The sequence below is a fragment of the Globicephala melas genome, chromosome 1 (assembly GCF_963455315.2).
Source record: "Globicephala melas chromosome 1, mGloMel1.2, whole genome shotgun sequence".
NCBI classification, from domain to species: domain Eukaryota; kingdom Metazoa; phylum Chordata; class Mammalia; order Artiodactyla; family Delphinidae; genus Globicephala; species Globicephala melas.
In genome coordinates this window covers 69,416,666-69,440,805 of record NC_083314.1, presented here as the reverse complement: position 1 = coordinate 69,440,805, position 24,140 = coordinate 69,416,666, and the positions used below count along the sequence as shown (strand labels likewise).

The 24,140-nt window shown below is 39.0% G+C and overlaps 1 protein-coding gene across 2 annotated transcripts in view; it reads right to left on the bottom strand.

The window, feature by feature from the left end:
* Positions 1-24,140, bottom strand: part of RGS5 (regulator of G protein signaling 5) — an 85,414-nt gene that overhangs the window by 5,275 nt on the left and 55,999 nt on the right. For both annotated transcript variants that reach the window (XM_060297062.1, XM_030847417.2), the window contains exons 2-4: positions 18,835-18,945; positions 12,149-12,210; positions 4,029-4,195 (exon numbers count right to left, since the gene is read on the bottom strand). In XM_060297062.1, coding sequence (XP_060153045.1) covers positions 4,029-4,130 — 102 coding nt within the window. In that variant the 5' untranslated portion in view covers positions 4,131-4,195; positions 12,149-12,210; positions 18,835-18,945. The remainder of the gene's footprint in view (positions 1-4,028; positions 4,196-12,148; positions 12,211-18,834; positions 18,946-24,140) is intronic.

Below are 24,140 nucleotides of genomic sequence, written 5' to 3'. Positions count from 1 at the left end.
CAAATGCTTCAACAAATGCATGACTCAGATTAAGATCAACCAGTGATAGACACCCACTGTTAGAAACAAGCAGCCAACACATGCAGACCTCATATAATCCTCACAATAACCCTAAGAATGAGTCTTTCCTTTTGTAGGGGAAAGATAGATAGATAGATAGGTAGATAGATAGATAGATAGATAGATAGATAGATATAGATAGAGACTTCTTCAAGATCACAGAACTAATAAATGTATTTGAATGCAGAGACTCTGAATTTGAATCCAAGTATCCTGATGCCTAATCCCACAATCCTCCTACCACAGCATTTTGTTTCACACCTAGTGGGGAGAATGAAGAGAGAGAAAGAACTTCTGACCAGGAATCCAAGAACTTTTGCATGGTTCTCGAAGAATAAAGAAATTTGGTCTTTTCCTGAAACTAAGTGGGAAACAATGGTTCTAGTGCAACAATAATAACAATAGCAGCTAATACTTAATGAGTGCGGAGAGCTTAACTTTTACAGGCACTGTGCTATGAATTCATTGAATCTTACAACTCTAGGAGGCAATACTGACACCTACATTTGACACCTGAGGGACAGAAATGTTAAGTGACTTGCCCAAGATCATAAGTGGTAGAGAGAAAACTCAAAAGCCCAGCAATGTTGCTTTTACCCAGTAGACTGCAGTGTTGGAAGGCATTATGGCGTATTTGTCCTGAATGCAGGGCTACTACATCGAGCCATTCCCAGGGACACCATTCATGTTAGGGTCCGTGTAAATGGCCCCTGGAGTTGTACAGTGTACAACCTGCCTGGACTTGTCTGAGTATGATTTGAGAGAAATCACTGTACAACACGTAGTATGTTTCAATGACTCTTAAGGTGTCTGCATGTAAAAGAGAAAGAAACAAATCAACCAATATTTTGAATTGGAACATGAGAAAATGTTTTAGGTCTCTCCTGGCCTGCTAGAAGTTCTTGATACTGAGAAAAGCTATTTGGGCTCAGAGAATTATGCAGCAGCTTTAGGTCAGAGTCAGGGACAAAGACATGATTGGGGAGTACCAGGCCAGAACACACAGGAGTGACTGTGACTGAAGGTCCAGGATGAAGTGAGTTGAGGCTATGACATGTTTTCCACAGGTGAGAGGGGCCTGTGTGCTTTATGCAGGAATGGCGGAAGACTACACAGACACCACTGGAAACAGCCCCAGAGGTGAGGTAGTCTGACTCCTGCCTTCACGGGTGAAGACTCCGAGACCCAGAGAGGTCATTACAGGCCCGCAAACAGCTAGTGAGGGACAGAGGTGAGGCTATCATGTATATTTCTCTATTCTCAGTCTGTTATTCTTCTCACCACACGAAAGCGATATTTCTTCCTTCTTTTAAATATATACTGAGCTAGGTGGGCAGCCTTACTCAAATAGTTACATTTCTAAAAATTATAGAATTATCTCCTAATCCTACTTTTTAAAGAAGTGATGTATTTAAAACTTTCTAACACATTGTATGCACCAGCAAAAGCAGCTATTTGTCTTATAAGTTTTATGTGCATGGGCTCCTCTAATGAATCATTTTGATATATACTCGTCCGTTTGCTAGAGAGCCAAGAAAATATTTTTCATTAATTTAAAATATGGACAGTTGACAACCTGCAATATACGAGTTTTCTACTTATTGAACTACGCAGGGTCACTTCTCTTTTTTTAATCTTAGTTCCAATTTTTTTACAACTGTATCTCTCCTTCAGTTCCTTATCTTAAAGAACTGAGGTGAATATTCAGAGAAAGAAAATTTAGATTACTATTTGCCTGGGTAGATTTGTTTTATAGGTCAATCTGCTGGTCACCAAAATGAAATAGTAAATTTGGGGGTCAAAATACAAGAGTTGGAGAATTTAAAAAATTACAGCTACAATTTATTAAACATCCTCTAGGTACACATACATATATGTGAGAGGATTACAGTTAAGGGAACAGAGAATTAGAGAGCTTTAGTGAGAAACTTGCCCAAAGGTACACGTTGAGAAAGCTCTGGGTTGGGACATCTGCACCCATTCATCTCACAAATATTCACTGAATGTTTATTATGTGTCAGGAGTGATCCACATTCTCTCTGATGCCCAGCTCAGAGACTGGAGGCCAAGGCTATTTTATTTTGAGCTCACAGGTCCTCATAATGAGGGCCACCATTTGTGTGTTCTAGTAACTCAGCCAGGGTTTTGTTTATTTTGAAACTTCTTTTTTTTTTTTTTTTTTTTTTTTTTTGCGGTACGCGGGCCTCTCACTGTTGTGGCCTCTCCCGTTGTGGAGCACAGGCTCCGGACGCGCAGGCTCAGCGGCCATGGCTCACCGGCCCAGCCGCTCCGCGGCATGTGGGATCTTCCTGGACCGGGGCACGAACCAGTGACCCCTGCCTCAGCAGGCGGACTCTCAACCACTGCGCCACCAGGGAAGCCTTTGAAACTTCATTTTTAATGTCTCATATTTTCATGATAAACACCAATGTTCTAGTAAGGAACCTCGAGAACAAAACTTTCCTGGAGCTCAAAGCAATAGTCCAGATGAGTCTCCACGATGTACAGATATTGCAACAAATCCTAGACTTCTGTAAATAGGAATGATGTTGGTAGGAAGATAGGCTGGAAATGGGAGATCAGTTGAAGTCAGAAAATGGGTGTCAAATTTAATACTAATCTCCTTGGTAACATCACAAATAGAGATTCCACGTGGATAGAAGAATAATGTCCCAGCACAAAAGGCATCAGAAGTAGGGGAAGTTAACATATATGCATAGGGTGGGAGCCTGAGGAGTAGAACAGGAGATCTGGATAAGATTCCACAGCAAGACTAAGCCCAGTTCCATCTTAGGACTCTCACTTTCTCCACCTTGACCCATGGTGCTCTATACTCTCATGCTCCTGACCTCTACCTCCTGTGTCATGGAGGGAGCTCATCTGTTGGTATTAGGTATATAATTTGTCCATCCATTCAAACATATTTATCTTTCAAAAAGGATCAGTGATGAATAATCCATTACCAAAGGAATAAATATCAAATGGTGGGACCTCAAGAGTCTAGAGCACCTGAGAGAGAAAAAGGGTATTGGGGTTTTCCCCTCTCAAATAATCTTAAGTTAATTACTGCCTACCTAGAGGGTTTGTTCAGATCACCCCTGTGATTGACCCCAAATCTTGATGAAATGTTTGATGTCCAGATTGGATTATGGGATGCAATGTGAAATTAGTGACCTGACCAAAACATGATGAACAGGTCTTGCTGAGGCCATCCTGAATTCCACAGAAAGCCTTTTCAATTCAGTTTCATAAACAGCAAAGGGCAGATAAACTACCCCAAATCCTCTTTGAAATCAACACACATCTTGTCTTTAGCAGTCAGTTAATGGTACATTGTCTTCTGACATCTCTAGCACTATTATCCTGTAATCATTTGATTTTTGTAAGTAGAAACCCTGTTTCCCCTGACTAGAGTGTAAATGGAAAAGGCTTGGGGGAAACAACGGGATGGGGGAGAATAGAAGGGAAAAGAGAGAGTTTTCATAAGAAAAGAAAGGGAAGGAGGAGAAGGGGAAGAGGAAGAGAGAAGAAATTAAGTGGTAGAAACATTCAGTAAGCATTCATTAGTTCAAATGCTGAGATATACATTTTCACGTCCGCTCTTTAATTTCATCCTCACAACAATAGTGCAAAAATAGCCTTCATTACCCTCATTTTTCCCAAAGAAAGAAACTAAGTTCAGACAGACTCAATCATTTATCTAAGATCATACAACTAGTATCATTCTGACTTGCGATTACATACTACTGAAAAGAGACCCATGATTGCTTAGAAAGTGACCTAAACAGAGTTCAAGTTCATACCTGCTCGACTGTATTGCTCTGCCTTTCCACTCAGTAGGCGCTTACAAAAGGTAGCCCACTCTCAAATAGGAATAGCCTGTGGCTGCAAAGTGTACTGCAGTTGGAAATCCTTCCTGGGAAGTTGTTGAGCTGACCACACTCACCCACCTTCCCATCAGGACCAACCTCTTTAGGAGCCTCCGCTTGGATGAATTCTTCATAAATTTTCTTTGCCTTCTCAGCCATCTTGACAGGGGACTTGATCTTCTTGTAATCCTCACAGGCCATCCAGAACTCAAGGTTTTCCTCACTAAATTCAGACCTCAGGAAACTTTTGAAACTGGCAAGTCCGTCTAGCAAGGAAAAAGGTTATTTGAGGAAATGTATTCACCCTATCTATCTATCTATCTAACACTATATCCCACGTTGTAGCCTAGGTTTATTTACTATATATTCCTGTCATTTACGCCATAACCTTACAAAAGTTAACTCATTTGCTCCTCATTACGAATCTATTTTACAAATGAAGTCAGAGAGATCAAGTAACTTGCCCTTAGTTAACCAGCTGGTAAGTGGCAGAGCTGGGATTCGGATCCAGACAGTCTATACTTAGGTGATGAAGGTTTACCTGTATACAACAACCAGGGACACTGTGAACACTAATGCCATTCTGGATACTTATCAATTAGCAAAAGAAAAAAAATACATTTAAAACTTGATTTGGTAGCGTAAGTAACATTAATGTTGATTCTCGTGTATGAACTACTTGCAGTCTTTTTGTTTTTCTACAGATGATTTTTGAACAAATATCATGTTCTGGGAATTATGGCAAGTAAAATAGACATGGTTCTGGCCCTAATGAAGTTTATAGATCCTGGGGGAGGTAGAAAAGAAAATGAAGAAACACACACAAATAAATGTACACAACAAAAGAAAACCATACGAAAGATAGTAAGAGTAACAAAAGGGGTCCTAACCTCGTTTTAGGTTTAGGGAAAGGCTCCATGAGAAAGTGACATTCCATTTGAGACCTGAAGGAGGAGTGGGAAGGGGCCCAATGAAGTCACCACTTGCAGAGTAGTTACTATGCCCGTCAATTATACATCAGTCTATAAACATATTAAATTCAGTATTATTATAACTACTGTGATTCTGTTTTCAGTGCACTGTTGCTCCTGTAGAATATATTTCAGCTTATAATTTAAATATATATACATCTATATACGAATATCTATCTATCTATCTATCTATCTATCTATTAGAGATTCTTGGGCCTGATCCTTTTGTTTTTTTTTTCTTTCCTACCCCTCCAGCTCTAACCTCCAAAGTGGTAGATAAGTAGAAGGCAAGGTCAGGATTTAGGAAGGCACTGGAGAGGAACAAAGGAAAAATCACTCTTTATCTTCAATATTTTCTTCCTTTTAAAGCTGTCTCTCTCTTTCTATCTATCTATCTATCTATCTATCTATCTATCTATCTATCTATATATATGCTTTTTTTTAAACCCAAATTCTAACAAATGCATATGTACTGAGAGAGAATCCATGTCAATTTACTATGTAGGGAAAGTAGATTTCTAAAGGAAGGAGAGAAAATTCTAGTTTTCCACAGACTGTATCACAATTACAGACATGCCTGGCATGTCATTTGCCTCTCAGGGCAGAAGGTTGGACTGACTATAACCAGTACATCAGGGTTCACCTTTCTAACTTGTTCCCCATCAGGAGACACTTCTTCAATTCATTAGTTTTACTTGCAGACATATTCATGTACTGAATTCATTTCCTTTGACCTAATTTCTATCTATTTCCCTTCCCCTTGAGTATTTCTCCCTACTCCTTTTTATGGACTCTAAATTTTCATTCATTAATCATTGCTTAATACATCGATTTCATACAATATGCACAAAATGTGATGATTAAGCCTGAAATATATGGTTGTCTTTTTTCAATTTTCCTTCTGTGCATTTTTATTGTCTTCATACCCCTCACAGTTCCCTGAAACTGTGTTCAGTTCTAAAGAAACAGAATGACTAAGTTATAGTTAATTGGATTAGGGTCACCAGTGATTCTGAATCCAAACAAGACACTTTGCATTTTAATCCCCTCTCCCTGTACTTAACCTAAAACCATTTTTTATTGATCAACACCTAAAAATACTTTGGGAAGTGATGGTAGGTATGATAAACAATTTTCTCTAGAAACACAGCTAGAAGAATTACTTTGAAACCACTTGATAATGTTTACCTGGTTAACATCAGATGTATTTTCCCTCTCTCTCTGCCCGTATTTCCCACCATATTTCCGGCACTATTTGTTATCATTTAGTGGCACGGGAGTCAATGGTACATGCTGAAAGAAGAAATAACCCCCGAATTCTCTCTCTATCATTCTTAAAGTTTTCATTGTTTCTTAAACAAAAGGTGTCAGGTAGTCTTTGTTGAAATGAGAAAATTCCCAGGCACTTTCTAGCTACCGGGAAATGACGATAGGAATGAAGTCTTATGAGCGCCCACACAATCAGGTCTAAGATTGTAGACAAAGCAATAACTTCACAGAATAAGTCTGGGCCAATTTATTCTCATTAGCCCCATGTCCCCACAACATGGTGATTCAGGCACTCTGAATCACCCTCTCCACATCTTTGAAAAAGGTAGAGATAAAATTCTAGTCCTCAGAAACATTGTTATTTATGACCTGAGGATACATTCCAGGATTCCACAGCAATGTTAACATTTACCATACATATACCAAGTCGTCCGATACAGAAAATGCACTTGGAAAATAACTTTCCAGTGTATTGAGTCCATTTCCTGGGTACTGGTTTCATCATTCTCTTGAATCCTCAAAATCAAGACTCATAAAGTGGATTTATTATTGGTCTGGGAGATGTTTAAAGCTATTCTTTCTCTCATCTGGATTTTGAGGATTCTCTAGAGGGTCCCTTCCTAGGACCCTCTAACGCCACTCCCCAGATGATTTCTCCTCCTTAACTTCTGGTTTTCTACTGGTCCATTCCTCAGAGACTCTGAGGAATTCCCATTACCCCTGAGGAAGTCCTCTTGGGTCAGAGTCAAATCTACTCTAGGCCAAAGTCTCTATTCTGCGAGGAACACACATGTCTTCTTTGCCTCACATTATTCCCCTGCCCACTCCACACCCCAGTAGAGTCCTCAGTACACAGCCCTGAAAAATCCCTACATTATTCCTTGCTGAGCCCACACAGAGCCTCAAAATACCATTCCACACACATCTTCGGGCATCCTTTTCCTAAGAAGTAGGTGAAACCCACCTGATCTTCCGGTCTGGTGGCAACACTCTGGGTTGTGACCCACATTATAATCCCAGAGCTGGCCCTAATGAGTGATGCCACTTTTGACATCCCTGTAAAATAAAATAACAACCCTGCCAAAGAACAAAATGAAACCACCTATAAAACCACTTTAAAAATAAAAAGAGTATAAGACAAATCCAAGTCCAACTGGTATAAAGGAAAAAAATGCTGAAAAGTAGATTAGCACAAATCTCTTCTCCTAGAGGAAAAATAGTGAAATGTTACTGATAGTTGGTAAATACCATTTCATAGTTTACTTTCAAAGCATGAACTCTAGAGTTAAGATTGCCTGGAGGTTGATGCTTACACACCACACTACTACAGTAACTTGGGCAAGTAATTTAACTTCTCCAAGCCTCAGTTGCCACATCTGGTAAGTGGGGTACTAATGGAAACTACCTGACAGGGTGGTAATAAGTATTAAATAATTCATGGAAAGCTCTTACATGATGTTGAACATAATGATAGCTCAATAAATGCTGACTTTCATCATTATTATTCATGCCCAATTTAAAAGTAATCTTTATCACCATTCAAAACCCAACTCAAATGTTGCCTCATATACAAGGTAGTCTTTACCCAGTAGCTCCAACTTGCTGTTGAGGATTTTTAGCATCATAAGAGGAGAGATCACTTTCTCGGTTTTGGTTGGGATTATTTGCTTCTATGGCTATCTTTCCCAGGAGGCTGTTGATGATTGGAGTTCAAGGTTTGAGTTTCATTTATCTTTGCCCTTCTTTTGAAAGCATCCCACCTCCTAGTCTAAATCTGTGGGCCTAACATTTAATAGAGGTTCAAACTGAATAAAATAAGACCCATTGAGACAAAAGTTTCCTCTCAAGTCTCAAAACTGAAGAAAACAAACATTAAGGAAAAATAAAATGACTGATTTTGCTATTGCTGTAGTATTTTATTTCATGGGCAAGTTACCTAAGCTCTCTATGTCTCAGTTCCCTTTTCTGAAAAAATACGGATTGTTTTTGCACCTGTTTTTGTAAGTCCTAAAATTATTGAAATCGTTAGATAAACTAATAAATGCAAAGTGCATAGGACAGTGCCTGGCACATGGTGAATAATAAATGTAAGCTATTGCTTTTATTGTTATAATTGTTGCTTTAAAGGGAATTGTGGCTACCAGTGAGTAAGATGATGATAAATGTGAGCCAGAAAATAGAAGGGAGGAAATTGGAAACAAAAGAAGAGAAGCAGAAGGAGAATGCAAAGACGGAAACAAAAAGAGGAGCCCGGAGCCAGGCTATTCCATTCCCCATGCAAGAGTCCAAATCTCAAGCGTGTCTCAAGGAAATGTTCTGACATTTTGGAACTCCTGGGGCAAAAAGATTCACATAAAAACTTTGCTACTACTGGGTTGTGTTTCATTCTTCGTCTGCTCTTAAAGACAGTCGTGTGGAAGAGTTTAATGTCACTGTCTTATTTAAACTCCCACGTGCAACCTGTTTTTGTGTTTAAAAAGCAATACAGCAGTTATGTGCCCCATGGACCTTCAAAAAGAAAACAGATGGTGCCACATATAAAACTGAAGACAAGAACGTAAGGACAACTGCTGTCCTTTCAGAACAGAGTCGAATACACTGGGCTATTAAAAACTAGTTTTCATAGGTTATCAGGTAATGCCTATTAGGTTTTAATAGGTTTAATAGGTGATTATCTTGTAATAACCTATAACAGAATATAATCTGTAAAAAAATGAATCATTCTGTACACAATGCAGTATTGCAAATCAACTATATTTCAATAAAAAAAAGATTTTTAAAAACTGAGGAAAGAAAGAGAGGAATCTTGTGGAAGAGAAGAGATTGAGGAGCAGCTTAACCATCCTTTTTTAAAGAGGTTTGGTACCAATTGATTTCATTTCCACTCAAGAAAATTTAAGAAAAATGTGGATTTAAGAAATGCTTGGGGAACTGAATCAATATCTTACATTAGCACAAGAGAATGCCAAATGTTCCTCATAAATCAGCAAATATGCCATTCCTTGAGGTTAAATGATTTAATTTATCAAATCAAACATGCAAGAAGGGATTGTGAAGTTTTAAATACGCATTTTTCAAATGTATCTTTCTTCATTACCTATTCTGCATCAATCACAGCTAATGTCAGAACTATCATGGTTCTGGTTATAGACCGTTAGATTTGCAGATTCAAATAAGAATATCTCATAAGAACTGAGTTGCCAAAGTTTGGCTTAAAAGTTATTCACGGTGCACGAAAGCTGGTGTTTGGGGGAAAAGGTCAAAAATTGTTTCTTTAGGGCTTCGCTGGTGGCGCAGTGGTTGAGAGTCCACCTGCCGATACAGGGGACACAGGTTCGTGCCCGGGTCCGGGAGAATCCCACGTGCCGCGGAGCGGCTGGGCCTGTGAGCCATGGCCACTGAGCCTGCGCGTCCAGAGCCTGTGCTCCGCAATGGGAGAGGCCACAACAGTGAGAGGCCCGCGTACCGCAAAAAAAAAAAAAATTGTTTCTTTAGGTTGACGGTGTTGGGGTAGAATTACTTGGGCATGCCTGTCATTCCACTAGTCCTCTTCTAGAAATAGCTGGACAGAGGGCAGTAGAGACAAAGTGGCAAGAGACAGACACAGCAAGAGGGAGAGTCATAGAAGCAGAGATAGAGGGCAAAATGGAAAGAGAGGAAGAGACGAGACACAGAGCAGAGAAACAGAGGCAGAGGGAGGGAGAAGCTGTCTTATTCGCTCATGGCATCACCTCCCATAGAGCATGGCACTCTTTTGTTTCTGTGAGATCTCTGTATCCATACCAGAAACCCTCTTTTTCATTCATGCTAGTTTGAATGGATAGATATCTTCTCAAGGAAAGAATTTTGACTAGAACAGTTATCAAATGCTTTTCCATTTATTGCTTGGGGAAATTGCCCAAGTCTTAAAAGTGTTAATTACTTAAAAGTTTAATGATGTGGAACTTAAGAACACACATATATATACACAGACATATACTATATATATAACATATATAGTATACATAATTTTAAAATATATCTAATTAAATAAAACATTGTGAATTTTATATATATTTACACACACATGCATATACAGACTTCCCCTCTAAGAAGCAGAAAATATTACTGTGAGACTCTCAGGCCTCAAGCTCACATCATGAAAATCATCTATTTGCAAGCTGAAGAACTTCAGTCCCTCAACAAATGCTAAGGTGTTAACACCAACTGCCTCTGGCTTAACTTATAGTTAAGTTCTCCTGAAAGCCTGAAATATATGAACATGTGGCCCTAAGGATTAGTATGACTGAAAAGGATTTTATATGGCCACATAAATATATATCCTTCTCTTTAATGGTTTTAAAAACATGGAAGTGGTTCTGCTAATTCTCAGGTTTGTTGACAATAAATACCTGTACCCAGGGTACTTAGAATTCATAATATATAATATGTCATCTGTCAGGTTGCTACTGGCCCTAAAACCACTGTGTAACACAATAAATAAGTCAATTGATAAACATAAATATTTTCTCCTAGTTGTCTTCATGGACTTTCTGTGTCCTAGAAGAATAATGAAATCATTCATTAACCCAGTTATTCAATAAGCATTCGTGGAACAATTTATATGTATCAGGACTGGGTACTCTGTTTAACACAAGAAATAAAAAGAAAATAAAAAATGGATAATATTGAGAAAGTTCCAAATCAGAGGCTTTGGTGTTCTGCCTCCAAATATAAGATATTGATTCTGTCACAGGTAAGCAGATTAACTCACCAAAAACAAGAAATAAAAAACGTTTGTATACAATTCAACATACATTCTTTGCTATGTAGCCTGTGTCTATTAATCTTGATGGTCCTGTGGGAAATATTTTTTAAATTCTTATTTTTGCAAAGCATTTAACAAAGTTTCATATTCCATCTTGTGATGAAAATGGAAAAATATGGGTTAGAGATCTTACATTGAATCCTATTTTTAGAGTGAACGATTCAACAAATATTTGTTTTCCTATTACCGTGCACTTCCTGTTATGAAATTATCCAGAAGAAAAAGACTAAATCCTGGCTGTCAATGAGTTTATAATCTGTCATAGGAGGGAGACGGCTATGATCAGAGTACAATGTAGCAAGTAACAGCGGCATAAAAATGTGCAGACAAATTGCACTGGAATCTCAGAGAGAGGATAAATCATTCTGGACGGTCAAGGAAGACTGGGCATTTAGTATTTAGATTCGCTTTTATAGGAGAGGAGAATTTCCACAGACAGAGATATGAATACAAAGTATTCCAGCCAAAGGGAATACATGTAGAAATCCTATATGGAGGGGAGAACAGTTCAATTTGACTGCAGACCAGCAGTCTCCCTATTATGGAGAATCCTAAACATTGGAAATTTGAACTTGATACTTTAGGCCTGGGAATCAGTAAGGATTTTGTATTGGGGAAAGGCAAACGGTGCTCAGGTATATTGGTATTAGCTTGGAGAGGAGTTCTTACTGGCACTTTTTTCATGTCTTGAATGGAGATATAAAAGGCCTGCTGCCAGAAGAGGAAACTGTGGTTAGGGGAGGTTAGCAACCCATGGCGGGTTACAAAAGCAATGAATAGCAGTTTGAACTGGGACATACACCCAATCCATTCCTCATAGTACAGTGATATGTACCCTGCTACACTGAATCCACAGCAAGCCATTATGAGGCCAAGCTGGAAGAGGCACTATCTCTATTTTACCGATGAAAATTTTAAGAACTACACAGATCAAGCCACTAGCTCCGCTCACACAAGTAAGCAGGACAGATGGGAATACAACCTGCACTCAGGAGTCCTCAGGACACCTTATTTGCACATTCTCCCACCATGAGCTAGATAACTACACTCCCCTGGCATTCTTCCAAAATTGAAGAAACGTCAAAATTGGGGAAGAAGGACATGGGCAGCCTAAAGCGCTTTTTTTTGCCTCTGTCCTTCCCCTGACCTTTATAAAGATAATTCAGACTTACAGTTGTTCTGCAAGAGCTTGTCCAGGGAATCACGCCACTGCAGGGCCTTGTCCAATGAGGGTCTAAATCAAGTATTAAGAAAGAAAAAGGAGACAGCCATAAGAAGGGAGTTAAGCACATATACCAACAAAGACTTGGATTTGCTTTTCTTTGAAATGTTACAGTTGATGACCCATTCTCAGGACAAGGGAGTTAGAGCTGTTTTATTCTGAACAAGTGGGTATGATGAGCTGGGTTTGCTTGCCTACGTCTATCTTGCATATTTTCATCTCTTGTTGAACAATTGGGTTAGGCCTCTCCCTTTTCAGAAGGGCCTATTTGTCATGAAGCCACGTCTTGATATTCTTGTGTATCCCATAACAGTGCCTCCAATTGTGGTCTTTTTTTCCAAAAGTAACTGAATAAAATCCAGTTGTCCCATTATAGGGCTTGAACTCATGTTCCCTGCTTCACTAGTGCTGCACTTTAAACACCAACTTAATCCGCAAAGGGCGTCACAGCCCTTCGCCACCTTATTGGGATTGATGGAAGATGCAAGGTGTGAAGCTGCCTTGTGTTGGGAATGTGCTCACAGGAAGTCTACATTTTAAAAACTCTGGGTGCATTTTCCTGCCTAATTAGAACAGGATAATTTTTTTTTAAGATTTATTCTTTCTGAGAAGAGTTGTTAGACACCGTGCAAAGGAATGTTGTACACAAATGCTCAGGATGCTGAAGGTACGAGTCAACACATAATTCCCCCTTAGGCTGTTTTTATTTTAACGTTTATATATGCAGAAACCCTGCAGCTCTTTCGTTTTAACTACCAATTTTTCTTTCACAGCAGAATTGTGTCAAGGTGGGCTGGTATTGTCTGGGAAAAATGGCTGACTGTGCTCTCCCAGGGCTCCCCCCTCAGCCCCCGCTCTCACTCTTGTGTTACAATGTGAGTTCTTTGTTGTCAAATCAAAACAGACTAACAAGGCATTTATTAGAACATTAAGGCCAATGAAGGTGTTTTTCCTAAATTGGAATTTCCTTAGCTCTTAACTGGTTGATCAGCTGTTCAGACAACCCAGGAAAATTCCTGCGTCTGGCTTTTAAAAAAATTATATCTTAGGGCTTTAATTCTTTAGGTTATCAGTGAGATTGATAAGAGTTGCTGATTCTCCTTTTCGTTTTGCTTTTGAGGCTCAGAGTCAGCCTCACTTTATGTAACGAGTGCAGGATGGCAGTAGATTTTTTGGCTAAAATGCTGTGACTAATTCCTTCCATTCTCTATTCCTCACTGTGGAGCATGTGCAGATTTTGAGTCTTAATTATACGACTTTCCATAAACTTTTACGCTTTTACTATTTGAAGGTTAAAACATGCCAATACTGAGAGTAACAAACCTGGTGGAATAATCTTAAGTGGTTTCATTTTCCTGGCTAGAAACATATGTATCATAGATCAAAAACTCAACACTAATTCCTTGGAAATTTATTTTTAATGAGTGAACTACCTTCTCTCCTCCCGTTTTCTTCTGGTTAGTGTAAAGAAACACAGGGAGGAGAAATGACATGAGGAAGGAATTTCAAGCATGCCCATATATTTTTCTGCCTCATTTTATTTCTAACAAGAAAAAGAGCTATTTTCTAGAGGTCAGTAACTCCTTTTGGCTCTTCTATATTACTTCATGCTGAGAATTTTTCCTATGTATATATTATTTTGTACCAACGTTTTTAGCACAGTCTTACGAATCTTAATTTCTTCACTACAGTGGGTTCCATGTTTTACATATGACACCCGCGAAGTCTTTATTGTTGACAGAAACAACAAGACATTAAATAATTGAACAAAAGAAACAGAGCAAGGGGAAGGCTGAATCGCCTTCTGATTTTGTAAATAGCCCTCGTAAAATGAAATCACCTTCCTGCCTTCCATTTCCTCTGGCTATTATGGAGGGGCACAAGAAGAAGAAATGGCAAGAGCAGGTGCACCGAACTTAAGCATGTTACCAGATCCAAGCTGTCCCAAATGGTCTTGTTAGAACCAGACTAATGGTCACAATCAGCAGTGCCTCACAGCCAAGATTAAATTCCTGAAAAGGATATGTGCAGAACCCGCTTGGGGGTAATATTAGTCCAAATTGTTTCAAGGACACAATCGAGCAGAACACATCCTCCACACCTCGAAGCCCAGTATTCTGATTCCCAGCCTAGGAGGTGCCACAGGTTCATCCCGTTGTGATTCTCAGAATCTGCCATTAAGTCTGAATTCTTTGAAATGAGATAGATGCAGATCTAAATGACCAATAAGTGTCCTGGTTTGCAAGGTTGTAGCTGCCCACAGGGAGTTGACATGGAGTTTCTGTGTGTGGGTGTGGAGGGAAAGAGGAACCCAGTTCCAATGAAAGGCAAAATAAACATTTATAGAGATGATTAACTGTTTTATAATGGCCAGTGTAAATGTCACTTGGTCCAGGAAGTGATGATCTCAGCTGGAAGTGTTCTCTCCCTCTTTACTGTACTCTTACCACATTTACATCTTGAATCTCCTACAAGGCAATGATGCACTCACTGCCTGGAGGTATAGCTTGTCAGCCATGGAGAACTTTTCCCATTCTACCCTGTCCGACAGTGCGTTCCCTGCAGCATTCATCTAACCAGCAATATGATGTCAGATTAATGTGTAAATTAATAACGGTTCAGTTTGCTCAGAGTTAGTCTGGTTGATGAAAGCCACAAATAACCCAACACTTAGAGTACAGAAGTTTTAGCCCCATGAACCATGACTACAGCTATAAGCAACTCTGGCATTTACTAGCTCTCACCTTGGGAGATTATTTTAACCTCTCTAAGCACCGGTGGTTTTCTTCCTTTTTAAAAATATCTACACAGTCCCTGGCATACATTTAAACACTCCTGATAATGTTTTCACGTGCTCTTGCCCTTGACAAGGAAAGTGAAATCCAAGTTATTTATTGGCACTTAAGTGCCTGTTCAGTTCTCCCTTCCTTCCTGCAACGTGTCTGCTCATGTCCAGTCTCAAGTTCATGGACATTTATTGAGCCCTCCCCCCACGGCCAACAGTGACTTGGGCGCCATGGATGGGAATGCAGATAAATACACCTGCCACTTTTTTTGTTTTTGTTTTTGTTTTAACATCTTTATTGGGGTATAATTGCTTTACAATGGTGTGTTAGTTTCTGCTTTATAACAAAGTGAATCAGTTATACATATACATATGTTCCCATATCTCTTCCCTCTTGCGTCTCCCTCCCTCCCACCCTCCCTATCCCACCCCTCCAGGCGGTCACAAAGCACTGAGCTGATCTCCCTGTGCTATGCGGCTGCTTCCCACTAGCTATCTACCTTACGTTTGTTAGTGTATATATGTCCATGCCTCTCTCACGCTTTGTCACAGCTTACCCTTCCCTATCCCCATATCCTCAAGTCCATTCTCTAGTAGATCTGCATCTTTATTCCTGTCTTACCCCTAGGTTCTTCATGACTTACTTTTTCTTAAATTCCATATATATGTGTTAGCATATGGTATTTGTCTTTCTCTTTCTGACTTACTTCACTCTGTCTGACAGACTCTAGGTCTATCCAGCTCGTTACAAATAGCTCAATTTCGTTTCTTTTTATGGCTGAGTAATATTCCATTGTACATATGTGCCACATCTTCTTTATCCATTCATCTGTTGATGGACACTTAGGTTGTTTCCATCTCCTGGCTATTGTAAATAGAGCTGCAATGAACATTTTGGTACATGACTCTTTTTGAATTATGGTTTTCTCAGGGTATATGCCCAGTAGTGGGATTGCTGGGTCATATGGTAGTTCTATTTGTAGTTTTTTAAGGAACCTCCATACTGTTCTCCATAGTGGCTGTACCAATTCACATTCCCACCAGCCACTTTTTGATGTCTATCCATGGGCCAAACATTGTGCATCCATCTTTAATCCGCACAGTAAGGCTCACTCTGCAGTTTACCAGGCCGGAGTGTATGTAGGACAACAGTTTGTAGTGGTTCTCCCCCATGCACGGGCTAGGGACTGTTTATGTGTGGAGGTCATTCTAGAGTTATAAAGTGGCAAAACAACAGCAACAACAAAAGATAGTTAAAATTAGTGACATCAACAGAGAGTAAATGAACATCTAGAATATAAAATAAACTATAAAAATATCTACACCAGCTCTTGAGTATTTTGCAATTGATTATATTATGAGCCATGATAATAGTTACTGTAAACTCAATTTACATGGTCTTGTAACATCTTTATTTTTCATTATGAGGACCTATAGCAGAGCCTTAGGGAATGCTCACATATAGAAGGTGGACAAAAGTGAGAGCCCTTAGAGAGAGAGAAGGCAGTGGGAGAATTCAAAATTAGAAGTTAAGGTGGAGAGTTTTAAGGTGGCCAACTGGTGAGCAGAGTCAAATGCTGTCCACGAGTCAGGAGTTAGCACTTGGTGATGATGGCTTCAGTTAGGTAGTAAGGTTTAGACCCAACAAAAGGAGTTAAAGAAGAAATTGAAAGCAGTGACTTTCCATTTCTAGAGTTTTCCAGCGTAAGCAAGAGGAAGAGATATGAGTAGAAGGGGTGAGGGGCTGGGAGGGTGTTTTTCAGAGTGGAATATGGTACTTGTTTGTTCTAGTGGAAGAGGGTCTAGAGGGAAAAAGAACAGTTAAGAATACTAAAATGGTAACAGAGGCTGGCCTTGGGTGGTAGGGATATAGGAAACTTTTTTCTATTTTTTTAAATGGTTCAATTTTTTTCCTAACGAGAAGAATAAAAATATATTTTAAAAAGAGAAAATGCTTTTTTAAAAAGGGATTGCTTTTTCTAAAAAGATGAGAGGAGTTAAAAATACCTTCCATCCGGAGAAGGTCTATTTTCTCCTCTGAGATTTATTTTCTTCTCCTTGAGAAGAACGTGGGTAAAAAAAATACAGAGAAACTTTTAAGTGAGGAGAAGCGAGATCAGCTGAGTTCCTGCAGAACACAGTCTTCTCCTGCTTGTTAAAAAGCATGGAAATTTGCCAAATATGAGTGAAATGGGGTTTACGAGTTTGGAAGAGGATAGGAAAGATTTGTAATGGTCACTGTTAAAAATGCAGTAGAGATGCACAAGTATTCTCTAGGGATAAGAAAGATTTTTTTCCAAAACAATTCAAACTTCTGGATGAAAAAGGGGGCTAAGAGACAAGAGAAGAAAATAATCCAATGAGTGTCAGCCCCAAGTTATCTTCCAAAACTGCTTCTCTCCAAATCCTTGTTAAAGCCAAATAGTTCAAGTGTCTGTGTGGGATATTAAAGCAGAGAATCAAAGGAGGAAATGTAGCACTGTATTTATTTTTTGAAAGTTAATTCCAACAGATCAATAACCACCATAATGTTTATTTCAAAATAGACTTTTTGATCTTTTGCTATTATGAAATGTGGTTCTTATTCTCTCCCAGTACCTGGTGTCCGCCACTCCACATTGAATTAACTTCCCTTTTCTAAGCACAGAAAACTCAATTATGCCTCATTTCCGGTTTGGGATCACTTTGAAGTAATATAAGGAGAGTGGAAACATACACTTAGATTGATGAAAAAAATTTAAAAGGAATAACCTCTCTCTCTATCCCCCAACCAATCCAGCTATATTAATTTGAAGGTCATTTGGAGAAAAGATTGGCCAATTTATACAAATATTAAATTTTAAAAGAAATGGAGATTAAAAGGGATTCCTATATTTTTACCACACTTCTGTGATCTCTTCCAAGCTTTTAGGTAGTAGAGTGAAGGGGTTTGAATACATTTGGCTTTTCTTCTTCCCACTTTCCTTTCTTGATTTTAGTGGTGTCTCTGTTTTAAAGGGAAGATGGAGTGTATCTGTCTAGTCAGTGTCGGGCTGTGTAGCTAGTGGAACAACGGTAAACACCATGAATGCTGTGAGTATTGTTATTAAGTTAGAGTAATGCCAATGAAATTGTGGGCTACGTTCACTGCCATAACATCGTGAATATTGAGAATTATAGCTTCTCTCCATGCCTAAATTGATAGAAGTATGTTGGTGCGTGGTTAGGGACTGCAGAAGTCCTGTCAGGACTATTAATTTATGGACTGGGGAAAAATTGCTTGACGTGCATTAAATAGGAGTATCTGGTCAAGTATTCATTCCTCCACCAGGGAACAGTCCTCTGCTCCTCTTTTAGACCTTGAAGGGACAATATCTTGGAGAAGAAACCTTTAGGCTTAATAGTCTGCCTTGAACTTAGCCTCTTTTTGAGGGAAATGTCACCACTTGTATCTCCCTGCTGAGGAAGTAGCCCTCAAGATATTTCCTGAGCAGGTGAGCATCCAGGGATCATAATTAATTGAATCAGCGGTGCTCACCTGACCCAAGAACAGCAAGTGAGTGGGTATTTTTAACCACACTTCTGTGTGATGAGGTGGTGGTGCCATTTTATAAGACACGGCCTGTTTCTCCAATGATGTCCCAATATGTGGCCTTATCTCCATTTTTTAAGCATCCTGCCAGTAAGCAATATTATGCTCCATACACGAGAGAGTGAAAAAAAATCCTATTCACAAACCAAGTCTCTGAGTACTCTTATGATCTTCAATGAGTCACTGAAGGGGGGAGTTCTACAGAGGAAGGATGGTGCTATACACTTGAAGAATAGCCATCCTCTGGAGGAAACGAGTGGAATCCATAATCATGACTCACTTCTGGGTCTTGGCTGGTTTCTCCGCCTTCTCAGGGTATGGAATGACAAGGTCAGCAGCAGACTCCGGCTTCTGGAGGAGAATTCCCAACTTGATCTTAATCTCCTTGGCCCTGAAAGAAGAGATATATGAGGGGAAAGGGACAGCATATTAGCATAAAGATCTAAAAAAGGGATTTCATTCCGTGTCAAAGAAACAAAAATGAGCAAAACCCCATTTCACTGTTGTGGCAGAAAGAATACTAATGTAGAAATTGGGACACATGAGTTCTAATAACATTTATCATGCTCTTAACATGTCCCTGGCTAATATGCATTATCTCATTTTAATCTTAATTATTGTTTTATATGTACTCTTTCATGTTATATATGGCAGATACTATAGTAGTCCTATTTTACAGGTGAAGAAACTAATGACAGAGAATTCAAATAACTTACTTAAGGTAACCCAGCCAGTATGTGGTGGAAATGGACTTGACCCCAAGCTGTCTGACTTTAAGTTCACAGGTGGAACTCACTGTATTGCCTACCAGTCTTCTGAGGGCTCTGGTCCCAGCTCTGCCATTAATTAGACATATAATGTTTGAAAAAATAATCATGTTTTATTGCCAGACCTCCGTTGCCTCATCTGTAAGATGACAGAGTTAACCTAGATGTTTTTTTCAGTCATTTGCACCTATAAAATTAAATTATTCTGCTTGATGATTACTTCTCTGTAAACTGTTCTTCTTTTATACGGATTTGACTTTTTTCCAACCCCTTGCCCATTGTTCCACAATGGCTATTGTAGTATCTTACACGCAGTAAGCCTTCAATAGATGAGTATTAATTACCAACAGACTGACAGAATCATATTACTCCTTTCTATCTTCAATATTTTAGTGAAAAGACATGGTCAGAATTCTGGGCACTTCTCCACCCTAGAATGCAACTGTTTTCATGCCCAGTTCAAAACTAACCTCCTAAGTTACCCATCATTTTATCACAAGTCTGAATTCAAAAACACCAAGCAAATCTTAAGCATTAATCCATAAGACAAGCCATTGTATACTGAGAGACCCAAAAAGCTGTCCTTTCACTGTCCCCTTGGCACTTCCTACATGCTTTTAAGATAGGGCTTATCATACTGCATTATGGTTACTGATTTATGTGTCTGTTTTCCAAGCTGGATATAAGAACTTTTTGCAGGTGGGAATTGAGTCTTAAATACCTTTTCAACCCTGTGCATAGCACAAAGCTTGGCAGCATAGTCAATATTCAAAAATATTTGCCAAAGTGAACTAAAAATATCTTGATTTTTGTTCCTCACAAATCTGCTGACATTTATTTCCCAGTCAATGCTGATCATAACCAAAGCCTTACAGAGCTGTGTCGGGATTAGGATATCATGCTGTTGCCAGATAGAGTTTTGTTACTATAAACACACTTTCCTCATCCATTCACACGGAGACAGTGATGAGACAATTTAAATAAATAAAATGTGTGACATTAGCAATTATGGATATTAGGGAGAAAAAGTTAAGGACATATACTGTATAACTTAAAAAAACATAAATATTCAATCATATCGTAGGTTCCTTTAGTATAGTAAAGTTATTTTGAAACTCTGATTTAGAATTAGTAACCTCCACAATGTCTTTTCCTTTTCGTTTCTTCCTGCCTCTGTTCTCTCCCTAGGGCCCGCTCTCCAGCTTAAGACAACTCAGGTACCACATTACAGCAGATCAAGCTCCGCTGAGCACATTACAGCTGAAACAGAATGTTCTGCTGAGGGAGCTTATATAAAACATGAGAATAAGAATAAGTGTACTTTGATTCCAGGCTCTGCAATTTGCTTAAACTATCTAATGTTAAGTTTTCTCACCTAGAAAGTGGGACTGATAAAATAGTACATACTTATACAATTTTTGTGATGATTAAATATGTTAATGCATGTGAATCACTTAAAGCAGCAGTTGGCATATAATACTGCTTCTTCCAAGTTAGTTCTAACTGCATAATAATTTTTTTCCAGCCAAACTCAAGCCATGTTCCCTAGCTTTGACTACCAAATTAAGACATTCAGAAATTTCCCACATGTTACTAAGAATTAATACACCCACTGCCTCCCATATTCTACCTCTGGAGACAAGAACTGCCAACTTTATATTTATCTGAAGGATGAAGAAAACAGTATTTGGGGCGAAAAATGCATGCAATACATGTGGCTACCCTCTGCTGGCCAGTGTATAGTACTACAGCCAGAAGCAGCAGGTTCATCTTTTCCATCAAGACACGCTATCCCACCCAGAACTTGAAGAACTCCATCCATAATACCTCTTCTGCTAGCTCTACATGCCCCTCAGTTCCTGCCCATAAGGGGAAGTCGTGAAGCAACTGTTTGAGTTTCACTTGACCCAATAGTTCACTCACCAATATTTAGCTAAAGATTATCTAATGAATGTCTAATGAATGCTTCGTATTTTGGTTGGTTCTTTAGATTTTTGTTTTGCATTTTTTTCCCCATCTCAACTTCTGTTTCTTTTTTCTTTTCCTCTTTTGCTCCATTTGAGCCATTTGCTTTTGTAAAAGGCAGAGAGATATTTGTGTTTGATTGCCTAGTGAAAGAGTAAGTTGGACATGAACAGGTTATTAGAATGAAGGGGTTGAGCATTTTAAAATTTCATTTATTCATACTACTTTACTCCTTGATCATGTTACTGTGTCATCAGTACACAGTAAACAGACAAACACTCACAGGGTTTTGTCTTTGCCTGCAGGGTACTTATAGCCTATTGAAGTCTCAGGCTTGTGAGCAATCACAAGCAGGTATTAAAGAAGAAGATGCCCAGAAAGCAGCATCTCTCTGGGCATCCAGTGTCCACAAAGGTGAACAGCAGAGCACGGGGAGAGGACCCCAATGTCCACAAGGGTGAGTCAGTGGGGCTTCTCAGAAGAGGCAGGGGTAGAATAGCAGTTACCCAGGTAGACAAGAAAAGGCTGGGACTTCCGGGTAGGAAGAGGATAATGTGCATATCATTTGAAGGGATGCAAAAGTGGTTCTGCATTGCCTGAGTGTAAAGTGTGACTGGAGAGAGAAGAATGCCATGTTAGATGAAGCCTGCTCACTCTGCCTCCCCTTCCTGATGGAAGGGTGGATGATGGAAGACCTCTGCATAGTATGCAGCCTTCAGCAAATTTGGTATGAAAACCAAAAAGAGGTAAAACTATTGAAAGGTGCCTTCAAAGACTTCTTCTACATGAAGAAGTGGCAGCCTGTCTTACAAATCTATTTCAAATTTTTCTTTTGCTAATTCTTTCAGGATGCATTTTCCCATGAAAACACTGTCTATACATGGTGGTTAAATTCTCCAAGACATCCCACAAAAGACTTTTAAAACCAGAATGAACCAGAATCCTGGTATAATTTTATCTATATCACTATTTAAATTGTCTTTTTGTGGGATAATCTAGAAATCAACCATTTATAACACTGCCCATAGAAAATCAGATTTCACTTCCTCAAAGTAGAGAAACATGCCAGAACACCAGATTACTCTTTTCCTCATACTTGCCCTGCGGATGTAAGGGAGAAAGGAAATGCAGTGCTTCAGAAAATACTTCTCTCTATGGTTTAGTATAGGCTCAAACATAGGACGTTAAAATGTTAACGCACATAAGTCGGGAAGACCATTCGGTTGAATTAGGAGTTTGACAGCATATAGGGAGTGAATAACATTATTGTCTCTCTTATAAAACAGTGAATGTTTAAAAGCTGAAGAGTTGACCAGTGCTGAGATTGAAACTACTTGAAACATTTTACTCTTTGCGTAGGAATAAACTGTGTTACTACGTTTGTTTTTCTCCTTAAGAGTTCCTGGAATAATATTTCATTCCCCCCTCTCCCCTTCCTCCCCACCATACGGACATATCAAAATATGGGAATGAAAAAAGAAACAACAACAAATGGAAAATCAAGCAAAACAAAAGCTCAAAGCTTCCATTTTATTTTCTCCTTTAAAAATAAGCTTGAATGTATCTGACATTCATTTAATGTCAAAAACAAACCCATCCAGAGAAGAAAACTTTTTAATATGTTTATGATTTCAACTCAGTCCTTGGCTCTGTTTGACCGCCCACCAGGCAGTTTTCCTGGCTATATTACATTAATGCCTGTTAACAAGAAATGATTCGTATCTCTTCTCATCACACCCCCAACCCTGCTATCCTTTGGTTTTACAGAGAAAAACTTGTTTTGAAATAAAATCATTGGAAATGCCTGGGTGAAATTTAAATTAAGGGTTCAGAGGAAGATAATCCTTTCACTAGATGGCTCACATTAGTGATTTCAACCTGAAAAGAGTTTGAATAATTGTAGAGTTGTGCAATTTTAAATCTATGCCCTGTGTGGGTATGCTTTCAAAAGGCCTTGGACCACCTCTGTCCTTCCAGCTAATTGGTGAATTGAGTGAAAATTATTACCTTAGGGTGAATAAGTGTAGAAAACAGTACAAGCAATCACTAAAACAAACACATAGCAGAATTTTTCAATACAATTATACAATTTTCAATACAATTATATTCAAGTAAAATTGATCAGTAACCAGCTATATATAAAGTCCTGTGCTAGGTGTTTCAAGGATTACAAAGATGTTCCTTGCTTCAGCGACACGTGGAACTAAGGAAATGTAGGACATATACGTGTAAACTGTATGCTAAATATTTTTCTACTCATTGATAAAAGTGGAAGGGATATATTAATAAAAGAACATAGACCCTAGCCTCAAGGAGCTCAAACGTGATAACACGAAGATAGTGTAATAGGAGACACATGCTTTAACAGCTGCCCCTACTATATTCGCAGAGGCCTCTGTATTTTTCCTTCATGGTCCTTATCAATTTGCATTATGTCTCTGTGTATTTATTTGGGTCCTGTCTGTCTCGCCCATTAGAATGTCAGGTCCCCAAGAGCAGGGTCAATATCTGTTTTGTTCACAGCTCCAGTCTCAGCACTTAGCCCAGGGCCTGGCACTTAACAGACATGCAATAAATATTTACTATATAAATTGATGAATCAGCAAACGAATGAATGAATTGAATTGCTAGGTTATAGTAAAACTGCATTTTGGGGCGGGTGGGTGAAATATTGGGGTGTAGCACCAAATAAGCCATCGAGGACTTAGATGTCTCTGATTTGGTTAACTGCAGAGAGGTAGTGTCATCAAATGACTGCAAGGACTCTGACTGAACTCGATTTCTGTCTGTTAGAGAAGTTGGAAATAGACGAATGGGGGCTGAAACGGAGTATGCTCTTCAGTCCCTCACACCA